Raw genomic sequence first — 21,238 nt, forward strand, 5'->3', positions numbered from 1 at the left:
GTAGCAGAACCCTTTAGGCCATGGAAACCTCCAAATTCCTTAGCAAGACCCTTATCTGGCTGCTCAGGCCACAGCCCTCAGATCATATCTCTGGAAGCCTCCATTGTGAGAAAGTTTGCAGAGCATTATCATATCTAGATAGAGGGAGAGGGGTGTCCTTGAAAAAAAACTCTTCCTCTTGTCAGACTTCAAAGATCCATCCCCCTCCCTGTCCTGTATACTCCCTATATAAACCCTGGCTCGACCCCTGATGAGGGCTGCTTGATTTGGATGTGAATATCCCTGGCAGCCGCGCGCTAATAAAAGTCCACAATTTAAAATTAGTCTGGGTGGTCAACTTGCTAATTTCTCGGTATAACACCTCCAAACTCTGATATTGTATATTCTTTACTCTTCCTATTGAAAAGAAAATAAATAATTGTAAGGGTTGGAACTAGAAAGCTCTGAGGTCACTTTCTTCTTTAGAGCCTTTAATCCTATTAACTGAACTGAAAAGCTAGTTCTCTCTCTCTCTCTCTCTCTCTCTCTCTCTCTCTCTCTCTCTCTCTCTCTCCCTCTCTCTCTCTCCCTCTCTCTCTCTCTCTCTCTCTCTCGCTCTCTCTCTCTCTCTTGTCGCTTTCGCTTTGTGTGTGTGTGTGTTTCTGCCCATGATGGCTACCTAAAAGGCACATGACAGGTGGATCCTTGGTTCAGCAAAAATGCTAAAACTTGTTCCAGACTAAAAAACATTCAAGAAATCCAATGAGAAGCTATAGTAAGTGACTTCTGCCAGCGCCCTCTGAGCAACAGGAAATATGCAGTCACACAAACCAAGTCCTCGTGTTGGCTGTGTCCAGAGATGTGTCATTCGGTGCCGTGGCTCCATTCCCTCTCTGTCAGGAGTTAGCAAGCAGGCTTCAGCCTGGGTCCTCTGTAATTGCGGTTGGTCATTTCATTGACCAGCTTCCAAAGTCATTTTTCTATTCATTGCTGCTGTTACTGGATACATGGTCACCTGGTTCTGTTCCCTTGACTTTGCATCAGTTCATATAAATTTTCCCAGGTCTTTCTGAGAGCATCCCCTCCGCCATGTTTAATAACACGATAATATTCCATCCTATTCACACACATCACATTCCATACACATCGCATACACACGTACTTGTTCAGCCTTCCTCTAACTACTAGGCACCCCTTAGTCTCCAGTTCTTTGCCGCTGCAAAAAGAGCAGCTCTAAACATGTTTGCGCACGTGGATCTGATTCCTTTTTCTACGATCTCTTCGGCATGTATGGATTTAGTAATGATGTCACTGGGTCCAAGAATGTGTACAGTCTAGCAACTTAAGAGAAACCTCAGGGTTTCTGCTGAGATATGCCTTCACCTTGACTGTTTTGACTTCTTCCTGGCTGTACTCTTTATTCTTTGGAGTTTAGCTCCCAGGTTGGACTCAGGTCTTCTCCAAAGGGTGGGTCACCCTTATCTCCTAGAGCTTCTTGGGTCAATCCTTACTTTTCCCACATCAGTTTTCACCAGGCCCATTCTCTGCCAGCTGGACCAAGCAGCCAACCCAGCCCCACACCTGCTCTTGGACTTGCTGACTGCAGTTTATCTTGTTTTAATTGGGAAAGTGCTTGGAGACTAAAATGCTCACCTGGAAGCCAAAAAGAAAAGGACCCAGGTGCTTCAGCACCACCTTGAGGGAGGAAGGGAGAGCTCAAACCTTGGGCCTCAAACAGTGCTAACAAGTTCTTCAGTTTAATATCTGTATCTGTAAAGTGAGAAAAATAATCTTAACCCCTGGGTTGGGATAAGAAAGGCTCTAACAGAAAACGTGGGAAAATTGGAACACTAATGCATTGTTGGTGGAGTTGTGAAATGATCCAACCACTTTGGAGAGCAATTTGGGACTATGCCCAAAGAGCTATAAAAATGTGTATACCCTTTGTCCCAGCAATAGCACTTCTAGGGCTGTATCCCAAAGAGATCATAAAAATGGGAAAAGGACCCACATGTGCAAACATATTTATAGCAGCTCTTTTTGTGGTAGCAAAGAATTGGAAATTGAGGGGATGCCCATCCATTGGGGAGGCTGAGCAAGCTGTGGTATATGAATGTAATGGAATACTATTGTGCTCTAAGAAATGATGAACAGGCGGACTTCAGAAAAACATGGAAAGACTTATATGGACTGATGCTAAGTGAAATGAGCAGAACCAAGAGAATGTTGTACACAATAACAGCCACCTTGCGTGATGACTAATATTGATAAACTAAACCCTTCCCAGCAATGCAAGGATATAAGACATCTCCAAAGGCTTCATGATGGAAAATGCTATCCACAAAGAAGAACAAACTATGGAGTTTGAATGCATATCGAAGCAGACTATTTGCTATTATTTTTCTTCTGTTGAGTTTTGTTTCTTCTTTCTGGTGGTTCCTCCTATTGGTTCTAATTCTTACTTACAATACCACTAATGTGAAAATATGTTTAATAGGAGTGTATCTGTATAGCCTATATCAGACTGCATGCCATCTTGGGGAGGGTGGTGGGGAGGAACAGGGAGAAAAATTTTAAACTCAAAAGCATATGGAAGTGATTGTTGATAAATCAAAATAAATTAATTTTTAAAAAATCTATGATCCTAAAAAAAAAGTTGAAAAATTTAATTTCCCAAATTGTGTGTGTTCAGACATAATTTTTTTTCTACCAAGAACATATTTTTTTTTACCTTCAAGGACAGATAATTTCATATATTGAATTATTAAAATGTGTTTTGACTTTGATCATGGATGCCTAAATCTGAAATTACCCATGACTGTTATTATGGTAAGATAAGTTCATCTAGCATCTAGTCCAAATCAGTGATATAGATGAGGCCCAGAAGAGGTAATTGAATATCTAAGATCATCAGAGTAGTAAATCCAGGCAGAATGTGAATTGGAACCAGAGTTCAAAACTAATATTCTATACTAGGAATTTTGAGGGTTGCATATTTAAAAAAAAAAATCTTATCCAAACTGGAATGTTAAAAATACCAACTATTTTAAAGCTAGAATTAAAAGCAAAAAAAAAAAAAAAAAGACTCCAACAATCCCAGCTGTTTTTGATTCAAAGCACTGTCTTCAAGTAGGAATTTGAAATACAAACAGTTTTAAAAGAATGAATATAAGAGCCTGATATTAGTCATTTATACCTTAATGTGAAGTTGTCATTAGAACCTGTTCTTCCAGAACAGCTCTGGTGGTGAAGGCAGGAGGGGTAATTCTAGAGTGTAAGAACTGGGTGTTTTAGAGGCCTTGATGAGGTCATGAAGACACAGCATTTATTTCAGCATTATACTTAGGTGGTATGCCAAGCAGAGAATGAAAGAATGCTGTATTTTGTGTCTGAGGACGTTTGAATAATGGCGTCTATTTCTTGCTAGTTGTATGACCATAGTCAAGTTACTTCCCTTCTCTAGCCTTAGCTTCCTGAATTATAGCTGAAGTGAAGGATCTTTGAAGTCTGGGGTGAAAGGGGCATCATAGGACCTGGGTTCATATCCTGGCTTTTGCAAATTATTAACTGAATTCTCTTCCCTCTTTCTGAGACTCAGTTTCCTAAAATGGTAGCAGAAGAATAGTTGATTTCCAAGGCTCCCTCTTGCTCCAAAATGCTTCTGGTCTAAGTCTCTTCTAAAGATTTAGAGCTTTCCCACAGTGGGAGGGGCTGCTTCAGCAGGGGTGGGGGGGCATTCACAATCTCCCTTGCTAGAAGTCTAATAGTGAAGATTGGGTGAATATGTCAGGTATATCACATAGAAGAATCTTGTTTCAGATAAAGGTTGGACCTCACAGGTTCTGAAGGGCTCTTCCATTTCAAAGTTTCTGATCTTCTAAGATCATGATACATGAGGATATGCTGAGGGAACTGGGGTTGTTCAATCAGGTACGGAGAAAGGAGAATGGGGCTGTGGGGTAGGGCACAAGAGCTGTGTGGGGGAAATGATTAATTTAAACCTTTATTTTATTTATGCTCCGGTTTATTTCCAACTAGTGTTGTTCAGTTGAGTTGATTCCGTAGGGCAGTGATTATTGCTGGTGTACTTCTCTACTGATATACAGTTAGTCAATCTAATGAATCCACTTGCTCAAATGCTGCTGAGGAGCAAATGGCCAAGCCCGGTGTTGGGGGAGTGCCCCAGCTATTGTTGAATTGTACCTCTCCCCTTGTTATCCCTTTGCTAGGGAAATGGCCGTCTGGCACTTGGCCAACAGGTCCTTGATCAATGGATATACCTGTATGCAAGAGTTACCTGTAAAAATAATCCCCAATTTACTGCCCAACATGGGGCCAATGACAGAACATCAGCTCTGTCCATGTTTGCAATTCAATCTATCACAAGCCTGAGCCAAAGATTCTCCTGGGAGGTCAAGATAGAGGTCTATCAACCCATAAGACTATGTATTTCTCTTTGTCTCTTCTGTATCATCTAGGTATCAAACACTATGATACTAACTCAGAGCTCTGCCTCAGTTTCTTTTATTGTAAATTGGACAATTTTGGATGCCATGTGTGTTCAAGCCTTTGAAGGACTGTCCTACGGAAGCAGGAAGAACTTTGCTCAGTTTGGCCCCTTCCAGCTCTGAGATTCTGACTTCTCTCTTCTCTCATTTCCTGGAACACTTGTTAAAAGTTATCTATTTGAGAAAGGCTCTCACTTCCACCTCGCTCCCATCCCCTTCCACCCTTCACAGTCAGACTATTCTGAAAATGCTTCCCCACAAGTCTCCAGTGATCTCCTAATAGCCACCTCCAGTGGTCTCTTCTCAGTCCTCCTCCTCCTTGACTTCTCTGTAGCTTAAGGCACTGCCCATCTCTTTTTCCTCCACCTCCCATCTGGTTGCTCATATTGTTTGTTCATTAGTCGGCAGATGAAGTTGACTTCTCCTATCCTAGGTGTGACTGATCCATTGAAAATGGTCCTCCTTAGCTTTCTTCTCTTGTTTTGCTGGATTCTAGCAGCCTTTCTCATGCCCATACCTTCAGCAAGTACTTCTCCACCCCTGGCACCCACATGTCGGTCTTGAGCCTTGCCTGTCTTCACAGTTTCAGACTCATCTCCTCCAGCCGCCTAAAAGACCTCTATGCCAAGAAGCCCCACGGGCACCTCTAACTCATCATATCCCAAATGCCCCTCATCACCTTTCCCCCAGGCTCCACACTGCCAACTACCAGGTCTGAGCTCCGCTGGCTTATCTTCCTTTTTCCCTCACTTCTCATAGTCAGTCACCAGGGCAAGTAAACTTTACTTCCTCAACATCTCCCACAACCAACTCTCATGACTACATCTCTGGACTATTGCAATAACCCAATAAGCTCTTCCACACACCCTTCCCACTCCATTGTCTCATTACTCCAGGCTATCGTTAACATTGCTACCAGAAAAGAAAACATTCTTATGCCTCATTTTCTTTGCATAAAAATCTCCAGTGGTTCCCTACTGCCCACAAAGTAAAATTCGAATTCTACCTATTATTCTTCCTGACTTTCTGACTGCTAGTTACCAAACCATGGTGGAATAGGCATGTGGAAAGCCACACGGCTTTCAAATAACTGTTCAATACTTTTGATTATCCCCAGGAGTGTAAAGGAGTAGTCAGCTTCTTCCTGACCCATGGTTACGAAACCATGGTGGAATAGGCAAGGTGAGCCAACTCCCTGGGAGATGCTGGTGTAATAGTAGCTGAGAGAACAGGGGGGTTATATATGTAGTAGTAGTACATAGAAGTCATGAACAGAAAAAATAAGAGTGGGTTAGACTTCAGGAGTTTCGTGAGTCTTGGTGGGTGTAAGAAAGATTTTAGGGGGTTGGGCTTCCACAGCAGGATAAGAAATTCCAAGACCTTGTGGATAGTCCCTCAGCCAATCAGAAAGTCCTCCCAACTTTTCTTAAGAAAGAGCCCTAGAGGCTAAACTGGTTGCAACCAGCAGGATCAAGGATGGGGCCTTGACAGGGCAAAGGCTTTTCTCCACTGTGCTTGCTTAATAAGCTTACTGAATATGAACTGACACACCCCGAGGGCGAAGATAGCCACCATTTTCAAGCATGGGACCCATGAAGGGGGCAGAGTCTACAGAACATGAAAGAACAGGAGATGGGCTGTCCAGGAAGGGTGTAATGGAGATGAACTAGACCAACAGGAGCCCTGATGGTTGGGGTATGGATCTTACTAATGGTTTAAAAGTTGATTCTACCACTGAACCGGTGCCCGTGTGCTACTAAAGAGCATTGTGCCTGCTTCTCTCACCAGAAGCGTAATAAAGACTTTCCTTCACTCACTCACTGCAGTAGATTTTTGTTTCAGATTTTTCTAACAATGTGTATATGTGCATGTATGCGTTTTCTTGCGTAAGGGAGAAAGTAAGATCTTCTGAGTTGGAGTGGAGGTGACCTTAAGAAGAGATAGCTGATACTATGATCAAGTCAAGGATCCAAGACCATTCCAAAGGACCCACGATGAAAAATGCATCCAACTCCAGAGAGAAAACTGATGGACTCTGAGTACAGATCAAAGCAGACTTTTTAAACTTTATTTTTCCTGGTTTTTGTATGTGTTTTCTTTTGCAACATAGCTAATATGGAAACATGTTTTGCATGACTTTGTATGCACAGTCAATACAGGCAGACTTCAGAGATGTTGTAGGCTTGGTTCTAGACAACCACAATAAAACATATATCACAGTAAAGCAAGTCACGTAAATTTTTTGGTTTCCCAGTGCATATGAAAGTTATATTTGGAGGGGGCAGAGCCAAGGTGGTGGAGAAAAAGCAGCAACTCTCCTGAGCCCTCCTCAAAACCCCTCTGAACACCTTTAAGTAATGCCATAAAACAATTCCTAGAGCAGCAGAACACACAAAAGGATAAGGTGAAATAATTTTCCAGCCAAAGACAATTTACAAGGTCAGCAGTAAAGGTCTGTCACACTTGGGTGAGAGTGGAGCACAGTTCAGCACAGGCTGTACCAACACAGACTGGGCCCCAGGAAACCAGAAGCAGGCCTTGGGAGCCAATGCATCAGCAGAGGCAACAGCTGCTTCCAGAGCTCTTAGCCCACAGATGGTAAGGAGGTCAAACAACTGGACAGAAGGAAACTACAAGGGTCTCTTTGCTAGCACTGGGGCAGGACTCTGTTGCTTTTTCTATACTCAGACCCAGGTCACAGCCCTGAGTGGAAATCTCAGGGCAAGGAGGAGCACCAGCACACCAGAGCTTGTGGCCACAGTGGAGCAGGGACCCTCGTCACTGAAAGATGATGTCCAGGGCATAAAAGGGTGCTTGTGATCACTCACAGGCCAGAGCATAGGCTAGGAGAATAATAAACACGCCTTTCCTTAGATCAGACTACTTTGGAACAACTGAAAACGTACAAGTCCCTAAAAGTATCTCTGAAGAAAGTTTCAGAAAACCCCTGAAGCTTGAGACAGTGTGCCCTCCACCCTGGAAGCAGGGCCCCACTTTAGTAGAGTTAAAGTCAAGAAATAGGCTGGGAAAATGAGTAAACAGCAGAAAAAAATTCTGATCATAGAAAGTGACTATGGTGACAAGGAAGATCAAAACACACACTCAGAAGAAGATAACAAAGTCAAAGCTCCTACATCCAAGGCCTCCAAGAAAAATATGAATTGGTCTCAGGCCATGGCAGAACTCAAAAAGGATTTTGAAAATCAAGTAAGAGAGGTAGATGAAAAAATTTGGCAAGAGAAGTGAGAGTGATACAAGAAAAAAAAATGAAAAATGAGTCAACAACTTGGTAAAGGAGACACAACAAAATAGTGAAGAAAATAACACCTTAAAAAAGAGACTAGGCCAAATGGTAAAAGAGATATGAAAAGCCAATGAGGAGAAGAATGCCTTAAAAAGTAGAATTGGCCAAATGGAAAAGGAGGTACAAAAGCTCCTTGAAGAAAATAATTCCTTAAAAATTAGAATTGAACAAATGGAAGTTACTGACTTTATGAGAAATCAGGAAACAATAAAACAAAACCAAAAGAATAAAAAAAATACAAGACAATATGAAATATCTCTGGAAAAACACTGGACTTACAGATCTAAAAGAGATGATTTAAAAATTATTGGACTTCTTTAAAGCCATGATAGAAAAAAGAGCCTAGAAACCATCTTTCAAGAAATTATCAAGGAAAACTGCCCTGATATTCTAGAACCAGAGGGTAAAATAGAAATTGAAAAAATCCACCTATCACCTCCTGAAAGAGATCCCGAAATGAAAACTCCCAGGAATATTACAGACAAATTCCAGAGCTCCCAGGTCAAGGAGAAAATAGTGCAAGCAGCCAGAAAGAAACAATTTAAGTATGATGGATCCACAGTCAGTATAACACAAGATTTAACAGCTTCTACATTAAAGGATCAGAGGCTCGTAACATGATATTCCAGGGCAAAGGAGCTAGGATTGTAACCAAGAATCACCTACCCAGCAAAACTGAGTGTAATCCTTCAAGGGGAAAAAATGGATATTCAATAAAATAGATGACTTTCAAGCATTCTTGATGAAAAAAAACAGAGCTGAATAGAAAATTTAACTTTCAAATACAAGACTCAAGAGAAGCATAAAAAGGTAAACAGGAAAGGGACTTAACAAGGTTAAATTTTTTACAATCCCCCTTGGGAAGAAATACTTGTAACTCAAAAAAGAAATTTCTCATTATTAGGGCAGTTAGAAAAGGAGTATATATAGACAGAGGGCAAAGATGTGAGTTGAATATGAAGGGATGATATCTAAAAAATAAAATTAATGGGTGAGAGAGAAATGTACTGAAAGAAAGGGAAGGGGAGAGGTAGAATGGGGTAAATTACCTCACTTACAAGAGGCAAAAAAAAAAGCTTTTACAGGGGAGGGGAACAGAGGTGAGGGGAAGTAAGTGAACCTTACTCTCATCAGAATTGGCTCAAAGAGGGAATAACATATACACTCAAATGGGTATAGAAATCTATTTTACCCTACAAGAAAGTAGGAGGGGAAGGGGATAAGAGAAGGGGGTGGTGATAGAAGGAAGGGCAGAATAGGGGAAGGAGTAGTCAGTAGTAGGTGATGGTGATAGCATCATAGGATCCTTAGAGGCCACTGAGTCTATTTCATCATACAAAGGAGGAAATTGAGGCTGAGAAGGGTAAAGTCCAAGGTTGCACAGCTGGTAAGAGTCTATCTGGGTCTGTAACACCTGCACTCAGAAGATGGAGTAGCACAAAGGAAAGAGTATACATTCAGTGGTTCAAAGGATGTGGAGAAGGAAGGGAATTCAGAGGTTAACCCCTCATTTTGCTGTTGAGGAAAATGAGGCTGAGGGGAATAAAGTGGTTAATCCAAGGTCACTCAGGTCACTGGACTTGCAAAGCAGAATTCATGGATTTTAACCTGATGCCATCTGACTCCTGACTTGCTTATTTGTAAAACTAGGATTAATGTTTGTACTCCTTGATTGTCAAGGCTGCAGTGAGAATCACACGAGATGATGTATGTGAGATGATGTATATGATGAACCATAGCAATAAGAGAGATTAGGATCTAAAGATTGTGTAGTGGTGAGTGTGTGTATGTGTGTGCATACTCCATCAAAGCAAAAACAGGAAAAAGGCTTGTTTGGTCCATTGCCCAGGGCTCTGGCGCTCTCTTAACGGGGATAGAACTAGACTGTGATTTCAGTGGCAGAAATGAACAGTGCCGGGTGGTACTTTCTCTGCAAACTTATGGTCTTAGAGAACTGTCCAGAGTGCTGAGAAGGACCTTGCCCCAAGTTACAGACAGAAAGTATCAAAGGGTGGGCTAAAGCCTCGCTTTGAGGCCACCTCTCTCTAACCATACGACACTGCCTGTCTCATTGTTAACAGACAACAAGAAAATAGAATGAGTCATAAATAATAGTTATTTGTTATAAATATAATAAATATGTATTTAATTATAATTATAATATATTTAAGTATAATTTATTATAATGTTGCATAATGTCCATCATCTATTTGCTACAGAAAAGCAGAAATTAACTGCACACTTTTCAGGCCATAATGCAAAAAATTACAATCAATAAAGGGCTGTGGAAGCAAAGATTAACAATTAATTAGAAACTAAATAATCTAATCCTAAAGAATGAATGAGTCAAAGAGCAAATCATAGGAATGATGAATAATTTTATTAAAAAGAGTAACAACAATGAGACAACATACCAACATCTGTGGGATGCAGCTAAAGAAGTACTTAGGGGAAAATCTATATCTCTAAAAGCATACATCAATACAAGAGAGAAAAGGCAGATCAATAAATTGGGTGTGCAGATAAAAAAACCAGAAAAAGATAAATTAAAAATCCCCAATTATCACCAAATTGGAAATCATGAAAATCAAGGGAGTGATTAATAAAATTGAAATAAAAGAGCCATTGAACTAAGAAATAAACTAAGAGCTGGTTTTATGAAAAAATAATAAAATAAATAAAACTCTTGGTTAATTTGATTACAAAAAAAGAAAGAAGAAAACCAAATTACCTGTATCAGAAAAGAAAGGGTAAATTCACCACCCATGAAGAGGAAATTAAAGTAACCATTAGGAGCTATTTTGCCCAATTATGTGTCAATAAAACTGATATTCTAAGTGAAATGGATGAATATTTACAAAAATATAAATTGCCTAGATTAATAGAAGATGAAACAGAATATTTAAATAACTCCATCTTAGAAAAAGAAACTGAATAAGCCATGAATGAACTCCCTAAGAAAAAAATCCCCAGGACCAGATGGATTCACAAGTAAATTCTACCAAACATTTAAAGAACAATTAATTCTGAAACTATATAAGCTATTTGGAAAAATAAGGAAAGAAGTCCTATCAAATTCCTTTTTTGACACAAATATGGTACTGATATCTAAACCAGGAAGTGCTAAAACAGAGAAAGAAAACTACAGAGCAATTTCCCTAATGAATATTGATGCAAAAATTTCAAATAAAACACTAGCAAAAAGATTACAGCAATATATCACTAAGATCCTACACTATGACCAGGTGGGATTTCTACCAGGAATGCAGGGCTGGCTTATATTAGGAAAACTATCAGCATAATTGACCACATCAGTGACAAAAACAACAAAAATAATATAATTATGTCAATAGATGCAGAAAAAGATTTTTGACAAAATACACCAATTCCTATTAAAAAAAAAAAACACTAGAAAGCATAGGAATAAATGGAACCTTTCTAATAAATGATAAGTAGTATCTATCTGAAACCAAGAGCAAGCATTATCTGTAGTGGGGATAAGCTAGAAGCCTTTGCAATGAAAGCAGGGGTGGGGGAAGGGGGGTGAAGCAAAGATGCCCATCATCACCACTATTATTCAATACTGTCCTAGTAATGGTAGCTATTGCAATAAGATAGGAGAAAGAAGTTAAAGGAATAAGAATAGGCAATGAGGAAACAAAACTATCACTCTTTGCAGACAATAGGATGATACACTTAGAGAACCCTAGAGAATCAATGAAAAAAAATAGTTGAAACAATTAACATTAGCAAAGTTATAGCAGGGGTAGAGAATCTGTGGCTTCAATGCCATGTGTGGCCCTTTAGGTCCTCAAGTGTAGCCCTTTGATTGAATCCAAACTTCATAGAACACATAAGAGGGCCACATGTGGCCTCAAAGCCACAGATTTCCCATCCCTGGATAAGATATAAAATAAACCCACATAAATCACCAGCATTGCTATATACTACCAACAAAACCAAGCAGGTATAGATAGAAAGAAAAATTCCATTTAAAAAATTGAAGACAATATAAAATACTTGGGAGTCTACCTGCCAAGACAAACCCAGGGACTATATGAACACAATTACAAAATAGTTTTCACACAAATCAAAACAGATCTAAACAATTTAAGAAATATTAATTGCTCATGGGTAGGCTGAGCCAATATAATAAAAATGACAACTCTATCTAAATTAATTTATTTATTCAGTGCCATGCCAATCAAACTACCAAGAAATTATTTTATAATGCTAGGAAAAAAATAGTAACAAATTTCATCTAGAAGAACAAAAGGTCAAGAATATCAAAGGAGTCAATAGGGAAAAATGTGGAAGAATATGAATGCCTAGCAGTGTTACATTTCAAACTGTTATCATGAAAACAATCTGGTATTGGCTAAGAAATAGAGTTGTAGGTCAGTGGAATAGAATAGGTATATAGTACATAGTAGTAAACGACCATGGTAATCTAGTATTTGATAAACCCAAGGATCCAAGTTTTGGGGCTAACAAGTCATCATTTGACAAAAATTGCTGAGAAAACTATAAAGTAGCATGGCAGAAACCAGGCATAGATCAACGTCTCACACTGTATATCAAGATAAAGCCAAAATGGACATGTGATTTAGATACAAAGGGCGATATCATTAGCAAATTAGTTGAGCGTGGGAAAACTTACCTGTCAGATCTATGAATAAGAGTTTATGACCAAACAAGAGATAGAGAGAATAACATGAAGTAAAATGGATAATTTGGGGCAGCCAGGCAGTTCAGTGAATAGAATGCTGGGCTTGGAGACAAGAAAACCCATCTTCCCAAGATCAAATCTGATCTCAGACACTAGATTATGACTCTGCGTAAGTCACTTCACCCTGTTTGCCTCAGTTTCTTCATCTGTAAAATGAACTGGAGAAAGAAATGGCAAACCATTCCAGTATCTTTGCCAAGAAAACTGCAAATGGGGTCACAGAGAGTCAGACATGACTAAAAATAATTGAGCAATAACAAAAAATGGATCATTTTGATGACATGAAATTAAAAACTTTTTGCCAAACAAAACCAATGCAGTCAAAATTAGAAGGTAAGCAGGAAAGTGAGGGAAAATTTTTTTACAGGCAGTTTGTCTCATAAGGGCCACATTTCTCAAATGTATAAGGAACTGAGTCAAATTTATAAAAATAACAGCCATTCCCCAATTGTCAAAGGATATGAAAAGACAGTTTTCAGACAAAGAAATCAAAGCTATCCATAGTCGAACCTTCAAAATGCTCTAAATCACTACTGATTAGGAAAATACAAATTAAATTCACTTTAACACCCAGCAAATTGTCAAAAATGACAAAAAATGGGAATAGAAAGTTTGGGGGAGATTGTGAACAGATAGGTACACTAGTGCATAATTGGTGGGGCTATGACTTAGTACACCCATTTTGGAAATCAATTTGGAATCATGTAAATACAGTAAATAAAAATTGTCTATAGGTATATACTCCTCAAGGATAAGAAGAAAGTCCCGCTATACACCAAAATATTAATAGCAGTACTTTTGGTGGTAACCAAGAACTGGGAGCAAAAATAGATGCTCATTGATTGGAGGACGTTGCGGTACAAGAATATAATGGAATTTTACTATGCTGCAAGAAATTACAAATACGACGAATATAGAGAAGCATGAAAGGAGCTGCTTGAACTGATGTAGAGTGAAACAGAATCCATAAACATTTATTAAGAGCCTACCATGTGCCAGGAACTGTACTAAGCACTGGGGATTTACATCTGAAAAAGAAAGACCCTCTGCCTTCAAGGCATTTACAATCTCATTATGAAGACAAAACACAAAAAGAAGCTGAGAGGGCTGGCCTGGGGTCCTCTTTAAATGGAAACTTTGGGAGAGGTCCTTTGATCTGCTTTCCAGCCCTCCAAAGAAAGAGGCAGAGGGTCCCGAGGATGCCGGTGAGGTGGGAGGGTCAAAGCTGCTGCCATCTTGGCAGAATAACGAGTGTCCTGAGCATGAGGTTTCCTGTGATGGAAACAATCTTCACAATGGCCACATCAATGTAAACAGAGAAAAACTACAACCACCAAACAACCAAAAGCGAATGCTGCAAAATTACAAGGAACAGGGACAACATCTCCCCTCCAGAAGCGGGAGGTCCTTAGGCACGGACCTAGGGAAGCTCTACTGAGCTAATGGATGTAAAGGGCTTTGCAAACGTAATTGTTGTTATCGTCCTCTGAGCCTTCCACTTTCCTCCCGCTGAACTCAAGTACTGTTCATAGGGGTGTGCTGGAATACATTGTAGACCCCTCTCCAAACCATTTTGAACCCCAACACCTGAAAAAGGCCTAAAACCTGGAGAGATAATCAGGAGAGACATTTTGGCCCACTCTGGGCTTAATCTACCATAATGTTTTGTATTGTGTTGCTCTCTGAGTGAACCCAGAATGCCTCTTCCTGTGTCAACAGCTGAAGCTGACCAAGAGCGTTCTTCTGTTTTTGACCACTAAGGCACCTTGACCCACACACTACCTTAAATAGTGGAACTTTTCTTATCTTCATGTTTTGTGGACATGTACCATGTTATGTCGTGTTAATGGTAAAAGAAACACAGTTATCCTGGATCTGTAATTACAACTGACACTTGGACATTCTCCTATCTTATTGTATTTACAATCTATTCACTTAAGAAATCCCTTTCTCATATCGTGGTTAAACATTTGGAGACCATCATTTTGGCTGACACAGGCATCCTGAGCGGGGAAGGGAGGGAGGGGTGAGAGGGAATTGCTCTGAACGCATAAAAATACTCTTTGTCCATCTTTGAGTTCATTGTCTCACGATGAGCTCCCATGGGTATCCCTATATGCAGGCTTCATAAGCTTTGAGAGAAATGAACACTCCCATTCAGACTAATTCTGTTTGTCTTTCTGAGAACAAACTTAGTCATGGTTGACAATATTTAATAACCAGACTCTCCTAAAAAACAATATGCACATACACTTACATATTTAAGTTGAATCTGCATTATTAACATTTTCTTAAGTTTAGACAATCAACAAAGCTATGAATCAGGTCCCAGCTGGTAGCAATGACTAATTGCTGTAGTTCAGGATCACCCTGAAAATGTAATAACCCACTCTCACAAACCAGGGAGAGTTGGTTTCTGCACTTTCCTGTGTGCAGATGGGGAGCATTGAAGTCATTGTCAGACTCTTCAATATGGGGAACAGTTTTGCTGGGTGGAGAGTGGGGAGTTCTCTTTTTAATCTTTTCTTTTTTTCTTTAAAAATAATATTTTGGCTCTCAGGGAGGGAAGAAAGATAAAAAGAGAATTGTTTAAAATTAATTTATTTTTAGTTTTCAACATTCACTTTCATAAGCTTTTGAGTTTTAAATTTTTCTCCCCCTCCTTCTATACCTTCCTCCTCAACACAGCGTGCAATCCAGTGCAGACTCTACATATGCATTCTGTTAAACATATTTTCACATTAGTCACATTGTAAGGAAGAATTATAACCAATAGGAGGAACCACAAGAAAGAGGAAACAAAACCCAACAGAAGAAAAAAAAGTAGCAAATACTCTGCTTTGATCTGCCTTCAGACTCCATAATTCTTTCTCTGGATGCGGACAGCATTTTCCATCATGAGACCTTTGGAGATGTCTTAGATCCTTGTATCACTGAGAAGAGCCAAGTCTGTCAAAGTCACTCATCACACAACGTGGCTGTTCCTGTGTACAGCCTTCTCCTGGTTCTGCTCACTTCATTCTGCATCAGTCCGTACAAGTCTTTCCAGGTTTTTCCCAAGTCAGCCTGCTCATCATTTCCTATAACATAATAGTATTCCATTACACTCATATACCACAATTTGTTCAGCCATTCCGCCATTGATGGGTATCCCCTCCATTTCCAATTCTTTTCCACCAAAAAGAGAAATTCGATTGATGTAAAAATGAACATCAAAGAAAAAGCATTATTTAAAATGTTTTAAAATTGTGCTTTATATGCATTCTGTAATTGAGCCTACCAATAGCCCTGTGAGGTAGGTACTACAGGTATTTTTATCCCCATGTTACAGATGAGGAAACAGAGGATCAGAGCAGTAAAGTATCTTGTGCAGGGTCACATAACAAGCGTCAGAAGAATTTGAACCCAGTCCAAACTTCCTGGATATCTTGAGGCACCTTGGTATCATCATTCCTCTGCCTCCAATTTCTACATTTTGCCCTGGTAGTGACAAGCAAGTCAATCCTTTATTTATGGAAAGATTGTGACAATCCACTACCTTATGGCTCCCCTCACCATCCCTGTGACTCCTCAAACAAAGAAATCCCGTCTCTGGACACTGCTCCCCTATTCAATTATCTCCCAAGATAGAATGTGAGCTCCTTGAAGGCAAGAATTATTTTGCTTTTGTATTTGTGTCTCCTGTCTCTAACACAGTAGCTGGCACACAGTAGGGGCTAAAGAAATGATTTTTCATTCATTCATTCATTCATTCATTGTGTACATTCACTAAGCCATATTTGGTAATGACCTTGAAGCACCTCACTTTTTACCAGCTCCCCATCCCCACACAGTGTCTTGGTCAAAGGCAGACCCCATGGCACTTCTCCTGGGTGGAGAAAGCCAGCCAGAGGACAAAAGGGATCCAGAGTGGAGTCCATGAGCAGTAAGAACCAAACAGTGGGCAGAAGATTGGAAGGGGTAGAATGGTGGCCATGGTCAGACTTGCCTACAGTTTCTGGATCTTCTCTTCAAAGGCTTTGTCAGGGAGTAAAACTTCCACCGTGTAGCTGACCTTCTTGGAGTGGACCAGACTGTAGGTGTTGTCAAACCGCAGGACATCTGCAAGGGACAGACAGACATGCAGAGAGGTATACCTTCTGTAGCTCCCCACTGTCTACTGAATTAGGCCTAAGCTCCTGACCAGCATGGAAGGCCAGGCCCAATGTGCCTCCAACCTGCCTGCCAAGCTTTACTTCCTAATACTCCCCTTGCAGCATCTTATGAAGAAGGGGTCGATCAGGGGACCCCTCACCATTTGAGGTTCTCCAAAGCCATTTGAGGATATTACAGGATGAAAGGGGCAGGTAATGGAGACAATGAGGTGCAAAGATTTTGCCTCTTTCACACGCTGAGGTGTTGCATTCATAGCTTTCAAATTGTCTACAACCTTGAGTGGCTCATGGCCAATGAGTATAGGGATCTATTCACAGACTTTAGAGAGTGTGAAGCTGGTGGGGGCCCATGTGCACCTTGCAAAGGGTTTTCTCCTTACAGACTTGAATGAGTCAATGCAGAAAAGTGTTTCTACTTGTCCTGCATCAAGCTGACTGAGTGATACAGTGGGTAGCTATTGGCTGAAAGGTCAGCCATACCTCTGGTGTGGACTTAAAAGGTACAAACCAGCTCGGAGGAAGTTATCTCTGGCAGATGCAAAGAAAGATAGTTATAGAAGAAGGTTTCTGCTTCTCTCTTCTTTCTCCATAGCCCATTTTTCAGAGTACACCAGTGAAATTTTTTTCTCTTTCACCCCCAGGCCCATTAATAATGAGCTCTTACAGTAGAGCAATGAAAAAAACAAACCCCAAGCATTTATTAAGCACCTACCATATGCCAGGCATGTAAAAAATATTTCATTTAATCTCTGAAACAACTCTAGGACCTAAACAACATTATAATATACGTTTTGTAGTTGAGGAAACTGAGACAAATAGAGTTGAAGTGACTTGCTGAAGGTCACATGACTAGGAAGCGTTTGTGTCTAGATTTGAACTCCAGTGTTCCTCACTCCTTTATCCACAGCACCCACTACCTGCTGGACTCTACCTTTAAGAGACGCCATCCCATGAATGCAGCTAGGTGGCTCAGTGGGTAGAGCACCGGCCCTGAAGTGAGGAGGATCTGAATTCAAATGCGGCCTCAGACCAAACACTTGACACTTACTAGCTGTGTGACCCTGGGCAAGTCACTTAACCCCAATTGCCATTAAAAAGAGAGAGAGAGAGAGAGAGAGAGAGAGAGAGAGAGAGAGAGAGAGATGTCATCCCCAAGAGGAAACAGGCCCAGAGAACATAGCTTCAGAATACAAACAGTATCAATTACAGAATATCAAGAAGAAAAGATAAGGAGCCTAAACACATGTGGAGTTTTTCAGGGCTGGTAGTGTGAGTTTCCTTGACCATATGCATTTCCTCTGTGTGTGCCTCTCCACTAGAATACACCATATATGTGATTACTTTTTTATTGATATTGTGTGCATTTGTGGAAGACGGCATCTTAGGTTGATGGGGGGAATGAATGCTCTGTACCCACTATTCATGCCATGCCATTTCAATAAATGTCTTTGCTGTGAGCTAATTTGGTCAACTAGCTGACTATTAAAGTTAAATACACACTAGTGGGGGCTCATGAGTTACAGTTTTAGTAATATGAACCTGGGTGTGTCATCGTTTGGGTGACCGAAATTGCAAGTATGATGTGGTGGGAGGAGGGGTAGCCCAGAGGGGTCACTATACCTATGTTCCAACCAAATAAGACCAGGCATTAGTCCTTACTCCTATCTGAGCCCTCCTCCACCTCTGTGCTGTTGTTCATACTGACCTCTATACTTGGAATGAGCTACAGATCCCCACCAACACTCATCTTGATGTGGTAAACTCTCTTTCCTACAAGGCCCAACACAGGTACCCTAGGAGCCAGAAATCCCTGCCTGGGGTGGGGGACATTAAAGAGAAGGGAAGGAGAATATTTACACAGAGACCAGGCATGGATTGGTGGACACAGAAGACATAAAAGGTAACTCCACTATTAAAATTTGAAGCTGGAGGAAGGAGTACTCAAGCAAAGTGGAGATGGGAGAGAAAACAGCAGCAGAGATGGCCCCAGGGCAGAGCCCCAGGTGCAATCTGGCCTTGCCCTAGCCTGGAGGGGCACTTCCTCACACTAGAACAAGGTAGGGACAAATCACAGAATCACAGAAATTAAGACCCCAGGCCCATCTAGTCCAACCCACACACAAAAGAATCCTCCCATGACATACCCAACAAACAGCTATAGAACCTCAGATTGAAGACCCCCTAGTGAGGGGGGACCCACCCCATCCCGTGGGCATCCATTCCATTGGGGCAGCTCTCATGGTGAGGAAGTTGGTCCTGGCCCCTGGCTTGAACTAGGCTTTTGGCACCTTCCTCTCATTGCTCCTGGCTGTACTTCCTGGGGCTGCCCAGAACAAACCCTCTCCCATGTGACAGCCCTTTAAGTACTAGAACAGCTGTCCTGCTCCCCACCCCACTCCTGATCTCTCCTCCTGCCTGACCATGCCCAGTCCTTTAACTGATCTTCGTGGGGTATAGAGAGCCCTGGCTCTTCCTGCTGCCTCCTCTGGGCACTCTCCAGGTGATTACTGCCCATCTTAAACTGTGGTGCCCAGGACTGAACCCAGTAATTTAGAAGAAGCATGACAAAGGCAAAGAAGGGTGGGACTGTGGCCTCTTTGTTTCTTTAAGCTCTCTCTCCTTAATGCAGCCCAAGGTGGAATGAGGATTTTTGGCTGCCATAACACTCTGCTGATTCCTAGCAAGCTTGCAGTCCACTGAAACCCCCAGATCCTTTTCAGAACAGCCTCTATGTATCCAGGCCTTTCCCAGTTTATATCTGTGACACTGATACTTTGTATCCAGGTATAAAACTTTGTATTTATTCCTGTTGACTTGCCTCTTCTTAGATTCACATCAATGTTCTCGCCCGGGGTGGGCAACTTGTGGCTTCCGGGTCACATGTGGCCCTTGCACTGAACCCAAACTTCACAGAAGAAATCCACAGGTTTCCCACCCCTGTTCTAGCCTCTCAAGAATCTTGGATGCTATCTCTGTGGATTAGCTATCCTTCCTTGCTCCAGTCATTTGCATAACTGCTGGCTTTACCCAGGTCAGTGATAGAAAACAAATACTGAATACACTACCAAGCCCATATCCCTCCCCTGGAGACCCCTTCCATGGGCAGGAGGCATCATTAGCAACCACTTGTTGGGTTCAGTCATTCAACCAATTCTGGACACCCCACCCCCACCCCAAATTGGATTATCCTCTAGCCTACATGCCTCTATTTGCTAGAATATGGGGAGATTTTTTATTAGTATTAGTGAAACTGAGGTAAGCTGCATCCACAACATTCCTCTCCTCTCTTCCCACCCTTTGTTTTTTTTTTACTCTCTAGGGTCTGGCTTCTGATCTCATAGCTCAATCACATCTGCTCTCTTCCAAGCTGCCAGTGACCTCTTGGTTACCAAATCCGATGGCCTTTCCTCAATCCTCATTTCCTCATCTTCTCTACAGCCTTTCACACTACTGATCACCCATTTCTCCTCAATTCTCTCTTCTCTCTAGGATTTCAGGACCCCCCCCCACCTTCCCCAGGTTCTCCTCCTACCTCTCTGACCCCTCCTTCTGGTCTCTTTGGCTGAATCCTCACCCAGATCACATCTTCTAACTACAGGTGTCCCACAGGGCCCTTTCCTGGTTCCTCTTCTCTTTCCCTCTATTCTGCCTCTCTCAGTGATCTCACCAGGTCCCATAGGTTTCATTGTCATCTCTATGTAGATGATACCCTGATCTAAATATCTAGCCCTAGTCTCTTTCCTACCCTCCAGCATCACATCATAACTATCTTTCCAGGATCTCCAGAGGGGCGTCTCATAGATGTCTCAGACTCAGCATGTCCAAAACTGAACTCGTTATCTTTTCCCTGAGTCCCCCACCCTGCCCCACACACCTTCCTTATTACTGTAGACGGCAGCGTCATCCTCCAGTCCCTCAGGTTCACAGCCTAGGGGTCTTTCTGGACTTCTCACTACAGGTCTCCCCTTCCCCCTCCCCCCATCTAACCTGTTACCAAGTTGATTTCACCTTTGCAACATCTCTCAAATATGACTCTTCCTCTCTTCTGATGCTGCTATCACTCTGGTGCAGGTCCTCATCACATTACACCTAGACCATTCTAATAGTCTACCAGATGGTCTCTCTATATCATCTCTTCCTGTTCCAGTCCAGTCTATTTAGCTGTCAAAATAAATTTCCTAATATGCTGGTCTGACCATGTTATCCCATGCACACATACCCCGCCCCCAATCAACTCCAATGGTATCCCAGGATCAAAATAAAAACTCTGACATTCAAAGTCCTTCATAACCTGGCTCCTTCTATCTTTCCAGTCTTCTTACACCTTACCTTGCCCCACATCCTTTTCCATCCTTTAACACTGGCCTCCTGGTTGTTCCACAAATAGAACACTCCCCCTCTCTCCACTCTTGGCATTCCCTCTGGCCGCTTCTTATATCTGGAATGCACTCCCTCCTCACATCCCCCTCCTGGCTGGACTGGCTTCCAAGTCTTAGCTAAAGTCCCATCTTCCTCAAGAAGCCTTGGGCCCATCCCCTTGATCTTATTTCCCTCCTATTGATTA

General features: G+C 41.5%; 1 protein-coding gene across 1 annotated transcript in view; it reads right to left on the reverse strand.

The window, feature by feature from the left end:
- Positions 1-13,305: 13,305 nt before the first annotated feature.
- Positions 13,306-21,238, reverse strand: part of LOC110215208 (SEC14-like protein 2) — a 31,731-nt gene continuing 23,798 nt past the window's right edge. Inside the window, exons 13-14 of the mRNA XM_020996478.2 lie at positions 16,509-16,621; positions 13,306-15,600 (exon numbers count right to left, since the gene is read on the reverse strand). Of these exons, the coding sequence (XP_020852137.1) occupies positions 16,509-16,621 (113 nt within the window). The 3' untranslated portion in view covers positions 13,306-15,600. The remainder of the gene's footprint in view (positions 15,601-16,508; positions 16,622-21,238) is intronic.

This window comes from Phascolarctos cinereus, unplaced genomic scaffold (genome assembly GCF_003287225.1).
Source record: "Phascolarctos cinereus isolate Bilbo 61053 unplaced genomic scaffold, phaCin_HiC Scaffold_4;HRSCAF=312, whole genome shotgun sequence".
NCBI lineage: Eukaryota > Metazoa > Chordata > Mammalia > Diprotodontia > Phascolarctidae > Phascolarctos > Phascolarctos cinereus.